The 7,408-nt window shown below is 34.3% G+C and overlaps 1 protein-coding gene and 1 long non-coding RNA gene across 2 annotated transcripts; both read left to right on the forward strand.

Moving 5' to 3' along the window:
• On the forward strand, positions 3,511 to 4,573 carry LOC104723750. Its single transcript, XM_019232526.1, has 2 exons — positions 3,511 to 3,598; positions 3,888 to 4,573. The coding sequence occupies exons 1-2, from the start codon at positions 3,542 to 3,544 to the stop codon at positions 4,452 to 4,454; spliced, it is 624 nt and encodes a 207-aa protein (XP_019088071.1). The 5' UTR covers positions 3,511 to 3,541; the 3' UTR covers positions 4,455 to 4,573.
• On the forward strand, positions 6,109 to 7,408 carry LOC104723749. The gene is made up of 4 exons (XR_002034115.1): positions 6,109 to 6,260; positions 6,348 to 6,440; positions 6,520 to 7,217; positions 7,295 to 7,408. It is a non-coding gene; the product is annotated as an uncharacterized LOC104723749 (long non-coding RNA).

Raw genomic sequence — 7,408 nt, forward strand, 5'->3', positions numbered from 1 at the left:
TTAACTTCTCCTCAGCCGTCCACAACTTATAGGGCTTTATTACAGTTTCTCCTATGATGTTCGTAAATGTTGGAAGTGACCATCCATCTTCAACAGCGAACCAGGCTTTCATAACACGACTCTGAATCAATTGTCTGATTTGTGCTTTTCAATCATCATAATGCTCAGCGTCAAGCATCAGCGGATTGTTCTCATCAACGAACTGTTGTGGATTCTCCATACCTCATCTTAAGATCTCACCTGTTGAAAAGATAAACAATTCTTTTATCAGGCGTCCGATCTGATACCAATTGTTAAGGTATAGAGACACACAACACACTGATTTACGCTTGGAACGCGCAAGGCTAACGCTTTTCTCTTCAATCTTATTAACAAAATTTTTCTCTTACAATGATACAATTTTGTCTCGGCCCTTACTCAACCTATTCTACCCAATAGGATTGATCCCGACTAAGAATGAATCTGAAATTTCTCTTTTCTATCGAATACAACACCCTGTGTAGATCTAAGAGAAGAAAACCAACCCTCTCTCTTTTTATCTATAAGAGAAGAAAACCAACACTCTCTCTTTTCTATCTAAACTCTCACCAGTGTAGATCTAAGAGAAAGAAAAACAATTCTCTGCGCACTTAATCACCTCTCTGATTAACGTCACAGAGAACTGGGAACACACCTTCTAAGCCTTATTTTTATGGCTTCGAAGTTTACAACTGTATCAATATTTTAGAGTGCTCAACTTGGCTCTTGGCCTACTCCTAGAATATATATACACGACGTGAGAAACCCTAGAAGGCGAATCTCCAAGTATCAAGGGATAAGGAAACTGTTTGCTCTCATCCTTATCTTTTCCTTATTTGTTGTAGAGAATATATCTCCAGATAAGGAAACTGTTTGCTGCTCAAGTTTGTCCTTTCCTTAATTTGCTGTGGAGAATATTCTTCATATCTCCAAGAACAATCTCGTCTCTATCTTCAATGCCAAATCATCAACTTTCCTCGACACATCATCACATCCACTCACGTCTTACCACGTTAGCTCACACATCTACGTCAGCAACTCAGGCGCTTGTGATCTAATGCAGCTTCCTGATTGGCACAACACTCTGTTCGGCACAATGACTTGTTTCTCGCAGCGAGTTGTTCTAAAATCTGCATTTACAAAAAGGAGATAGAAACAAAGTGGTAAAACAGTTTATTTGTAGTTATAAGTTTTTTTATTAAAAGTATTTGGATATTTAATCATAATTTGTTTTAAAAGATTTTTTTCTTATTTCATTTTTTCTTTTGGTTGTTTTCTATCAACTAAAATAAATAACAGAAAAGAAAAATACTTTGAATTCCTTTATCACTAGTAAATTTTTATAAACAAGGAAAACATAATATGTTATAATTTTTTTTTAATGGTGAAACTTAGGATCCACATCGTAACACAATTTACTCTTTTATTCTCAAATTATGTTGGAAGAATTTATTGAATTCAGGACCCATGAAGGCAGTAGGGAACAAGAGCATGTGCATGTTCATGGGTATTGCAATTCATCCCCATTATGTTTGTGGTACCCTTTTTACTCTATTATAAGGAAACTTTTTTTTCATATATAGTTCTTCTTTTATTTTAAATTATTTCTCTTATATCAATTAAGAAAATTTATCATATTCCTGATCTTATATATCTTATGTTTTCGTAATGTAAGCTTAGTTTTTACTATGTTCGTTAATCGTTATCCTTCTTTTAGTTTTAGTATCTTCCTTTTTATACATGAAAACGTTTTAACAAAAAAAAACGGAGAAAATGGAACAAATAATCCATTTGAAGAAAATTTGGATTGAAACGGAAAAATCCAGACATAAATTTGCGAGTAAATCAACGCTATTGTTTGCACACGCAAAAATAATCAAGGCTATTGTGATTTTTTTTTTATAACCTATGAGTGATCATAAATGTTTTCTAGCTAGAGTCAAAGACTAATTTTCTGAGGTTAAAGAAAATCATATTAAATTTCGAATCCCTATGGCCAATGTTACTTAAACTCAAGTGGTGGGACTTTTCTCTCTTTACTATTGGAGTAAGGCGACTTGTTAATGCCATTGTGATATCAAACTTGGTCTTCAACACAAAATTTGTAATGATGCAACCGAAGAAAGAGAACAATATAATTATGTATTATAAAAGCAAAAGATAACGTAAACTTAGATTTTTTTCAAGAAAATTTGTGAATTATGGTTACATGAAAATTTGTACGTAAATGAGAAATTAATTTCTTATCTTATTGTATAAACTTTAGTTTTCATATTATATTAATTTAAATAAGTATGGAATAATATGAAAGAATAGCCAAAAAAATGTTTAAAAAAACTCTTCGGTACGATTTTCTAGAACTTTCTTCTGACCAAGTTTTCCGATGCTGGCAGTGCTACTACTCACCGGCATCGGAATTCCACTGATTCAGCTTCTATTCGTCTCTGATCTACTTCTATTCGTCTCCGATCTACTTCTTTTATAAGGGGGTATTGAACTTGTATTTTAAGGAATTTGGTGGGATTTTAATATTTTAGGATTTTGCAAGATTCTATTGAGCTTTTAGAAGATTTTTAGTTATTTGTTAGAGTTTATATATATTTTTTTCAAAATACTTTGTGATTTGGATAGATTCTCGTTTCAGATTTTGGGAGATTTTAGGATACTTTATAACAAAAAAAAATACCTTTAGAACTCTAATGACGATGATAAATGCTCTCGACTTCTCATCAATTTTTCATGAGACTGACCATCGTTCAATCATCAAATTCATCGCTTACCTTGTCTATTGGAAGAAGATGAAGTCTATAAGAGCCTAAGAAGCAAATGTTAGAGAAAAACTAAGGTGGAAGTATCGAAACATAAGTAAATGATGGAGGTGTTGTCCTTTGTATGCATTGTTCTAGCTTCATTCAACAAACCGTTTGCTATCTTCTCTGCAACATTCTCTGTCCCTCTTTCTCTTTCATCTGTTCCATTTGTTTTATACATAGACACTATATTAGATCCAGGTTCTAAGACATACTACTAAAAAATGTATTGGTGATTCAAAAAAAATTGTTTACCTGAAGTACAAGCTGCGCAGCTTTCTTCAGACTTACCACATCCCATAACCCATCACAACATAATTTTTTTTTTTGATTTAATGTTAAATTCATCACTACAGATTTTTTTTTCTTTCAGTTACTGGAATAAGCAAAAAAGAATGAGAACAAGGGATGTGGTAAGTCTGAAGAAATTGATTGAAAGCAGAGTCATATATAAGAGTATTTGCTCATGCCTAAATGTTTTAGCTTAATCACTTGTGAATCTCCGCAGGCGGAACGTACACAGAGACAAGGAGGTATGGTGATGTGTGCATCTGTTCTTATCATCCTCTGCTTCATCATGCTAGTACTCTTAATCCTAAAGGAAATTCTCTTGTGACCCAAGAAAAAATGTGATAATTCATCATTATCTTATGTTTTAATTCTTATTTGTTTTATACCAGCGATCACTTGCTACTGATCTCCAAAACCTTTCTATGGAGCTTCGCAAGAAACAATCTACATATTTGAAACGCTTGAGACTGCAAAAAGAGGTATGTTATGACTCTCTGTACATTTCCTATGCTTGAGCGAGCCTTAACTATTTGTGACGCTGAAATTGCTCATTTGTCGAGTCTCTTGTTCTGTTCTTCACCTGCACTTTTGTTTATATGAACTTATTATGCTCTTGTTAGTTAGGCATGAGCAAATACGCTTATAAACAAACTGAGCAAAAAATTTATGTGTTTAACTAGTCAACTGAGCAAACATTACTTAGGAGGATGGGTTGATAACCCTCTGTAATTTGGTTACCGCTTCACTGCATCTTACGAAAATGAGCAGATATTCTTGTTGCCCAGCCCGCATCTTCCATCTATTAAGCCAGGCAGTACACCATTTCCGCCTTCACCAAGTTCCTTCTATATAGCTACTAGCGACAGACCGCTTTTGCTGCTAAGCAAATACTTCGCTAAGATGCGCAAGTCAATGCAAAAAAAACCCATACAGTCCTCCGGTGAGAGATCGGTTATCTCTCTACCACTTAACCAACCTGTAAATGCTCCCCTGCGCACCGAGACAGACAAGTGGTTCTACTCTTCTATCACTAAGCTGGAAAAGAACCAAGCACGGCTTGAGAAGAAACTGGCATGCCAGGCTTTGATCATCACTAAACTGACGCACGCCGTAAAGAAATATGCTCCTGCACTCGTCTTTAAGCGTTCTACCAAAGAGAAAGACCCGCGCCGGTACCATTCTGATGGGGATTTAAGCGATACTAGTCTCAGCTTTCCTTTTATTTTGGAGGAGCATGATCTTGACGAAAATGATGTCACCAGTGAACCACTAGCTCCAGCTGACCCATCAACTTTAGAAGACGATGCGCCGTCTTCCTCGGATGACGAGTGCTAGCTAAGGTATCACCGTTACGTACAAACCATTGTTCAATAACAAACTTTTTAAGAATTTCTAGATTTGTCTAGTTAAGGACGTCCAAATCCAGATTATCTAAGTTATTTGATTTTCAGCCACTTGAGAGGCTTACGTACGTTTGTTATGGTTCTTAAATACTTTAGAGGCGCACCAAAAAAATTGTTTCTTTGGTTTAATTTCCAACAATAATTTTTTAAAAATAAATACATATACTGTATTTGAAAATTTGTTTATTCATTAATCATATCTATTAATAGATATGACTTTTTCTCCAAAAACAAAAAAAAAACTATCAGTATGACTTTTTGTGTTTCTTTGTCGAGGTACGTAAAAAAATGCTTTGTCGAGGTTAACAACGTACTATGATCTAGAAAAATCTAGCTAAACAAAATCGCAGTGAAACAATATAATCTAGTGACATAAATATTCGAAGCAATCTTATTCATTAACTAGTTTTTTCCCCTTAATTTTGTGAGCTAATTATTTTTTCTTTTGTGTGAGATTATCTTTTAGGTAGTTTACAACAAAAACTCTTACACACGTTCTAAATTTTGTGAATTTTTATTTATTTGTCTCTCACACAAAAACAAAACTTCTTAATAATATATCCATTTGGTTTCAGATCCCGCTTAATTTTAGCCCACGCGGGAATAAATTATTATTTTCCTAAAAAGTATCTACAACTAAATAAATCTCAGTATGAGAAACTGCTGGGCAATCTAAGAGAATCTGAAGGTGACGTAAACTGGTTTTGTAAATCTAATGTTTACATATTCTGCAAATCGGTTTCTCTAGTGCTAACTTGTTTTCTTTTCTATTTTTTAACCTAGTTTAGGATCGATCATGGATTTCGTGGATTCAGAGACACAACCACCTGATGATTTACCACAGCTGGAAACTGATTACAACATGCCTCCTCCACTTGCTCCAGAATGTAAAAGCTACAAATGGAAAATAGAAGTCATTGGTAATATTTAAAGTTGATTACTTTAATTTCATTAAATAATTCTTTTCGTTTAAACTGTTGCACTAGCCTTGACCTGCATTTTAAATCGATTTGATTGCTTTCATCTTAAATCAAAACAGTTGTTAGGATTGCTTTCCTTTAAATTGTTTTCGTTCATAGCTTTCATTTCGAATCAAAACCGTTGTTAAGATTAATAAAATGTCTTATATGTTAATTTGGTTTATTATAGACTAACTCCAATTTGGTTTCAAATATATATGTGTTCATCAACAAGATACGAATGGAAATATAGAAGGCAAACTGATGACATCTGGAGATGTCTGGAAATTGCAAGACAGTCAAGTTATTGTGCATTTCGATGTAGATACAAGTCAACCAATTGGAGATTCAGGAGGTTTACTTGGATCATGGTTAGGTCAATTAAGCACTGATGTGCGATTGCTACCCATTGACTACGCCGATTGGAGGTTGGTTAGTTCTAATATAAAAGAAAAAGCATGGGAATTAGTTCAGGTAAACATCGAGCATCTAATTTATCTATAACTTTTTAAAATCATGCGATGTTTTAATACTAAATTTTGGTTGATGTCTCGTTTCATGTTATGTCATTTCAGTCCAAATTCAAATTTGATGATCCTATGAGGAGAAAAGCATATGTAATGAGTGCACTAGGTAGTCGATGCAAGGATGTCAAATTACGTCTTTGGAAAGAACACAAAAAAAGTAATCTGATTGAAACGTTGAGGAATCGACCCGAGAAAATTCCTGAAAATCAATGGTCTCATTTCGTTCACAAGAGGTTCACTGAAAAGTGGAAGGTATAGTTTATTCGATAGATATTTATATGTACTTCTATGTCTATATCAAATGCAAGTAATTCTTTTATTTAATGTATGAGATTTCAGAAAATGCAAGAGCGGAATACAAGGAGCCAAAAAAACAATACCATGCCTCACTTATGTGGAAGAAAGAGTTTTTCAAGAAAAAGAAATGAGATTGTGAGTAACTTAGTCATGATATAAACCTATTTTATTATATTGATTTTGTACATTGTTTATGCATGTCTCTTTACTGCAGAAAGTCAAGATCGGAAAAACACCATGTCGAGCCGAATTTTTCATTGAGACTCGCAAGAAACCTGATGGAACCTTTGTGTCTGAGGAGGCGAAAATACGCGCGGCTAGTTTTATTATAGTCACTTTGAATTTTGATCAATACTTTTTCGAAGTGAACTTTTAAGAAAAAAGCTGGAGGTGCGTTGTTTTAGTCTGTTGGATTTTTCCTTGTATCATTTATAAAGGAAGCACTTACCACGTTGATGGAGCAAAATCCGCAAGTCCCGAGCAATGTTACTGCTAGATTGGATGATGAATATGCTCAAGTGTTTGGTCCAGAGTCTTCAGGACGAGTTCGTTGTGTTGGCCGTGGACCCACACCTTCAAAATTAGTGAGACACTCGACGGCTGCAACTACACAAGAGATAGAGAATTCTGAAACAGTTACCCAGCTGAGGACACAATTGAAAGTTTTAGCAGATCAGGTTAAGGCAATGTCTACATTCGTTGGACAAATACTTGGTAATTCAACTGGCGAACAGGTATTAATATATAACAATAGTTTTGTAAGTTTATTTGCATTAGTATAAATTAGATATATAAAACTAATGTTTTACGTTGAATATTCAGGCAACTGCATGGGCTGTAAATTTTGCAACAGCTTTTGCGAACATACCAAATCCAGCCTTTGTAAACATTCCAAATCCACCGAATCCTCGGGTAATTTATTTGCATATTACTCTCTTTGATATCAGATATTTAGATAATAAACTAATGGATTGAATGCTTTTTTCCAGGAATTGGATGATGGTGCCAATGATAAACGCTAGATGCTTAAGCATTCAACCAAATGCTAGTCATCATCATCTACGTACGATGATCAACATCTGTTTGTCACAACATTTTAGCCT

The sequence above is a fragment of the Camelina sativa genome, chromosome 11, assembly GCF_000633955.1.
Source record: "Camelina sativa cultivar DH55 chromosome 11, Cs, whole genome shotgun sequence".
NCBI lineage: Eukaryota > Viridiplantae > Streptophyta > Magnoliopsida > Brassicales > Brassicaceae > Camelina > Camelina sativa.

Excerpts from the sequence above, each read along its gene's own strand:
- LOC104723750 (XM_019232526.1), top strand. The coding sequence starts at position 3,542 with ATGGAGCTTCGCAAGAAACAATCTACATATTTGAAACGCTTGAGACTG. Across the intron at positions 3,599-3,887 it reads GCTTGAGACTGCAAAAAGAG|ATATTCTTGTTGCCCAGCCC; the intron begins GTATGTTATGAC and ends GAAAATGAGCAG.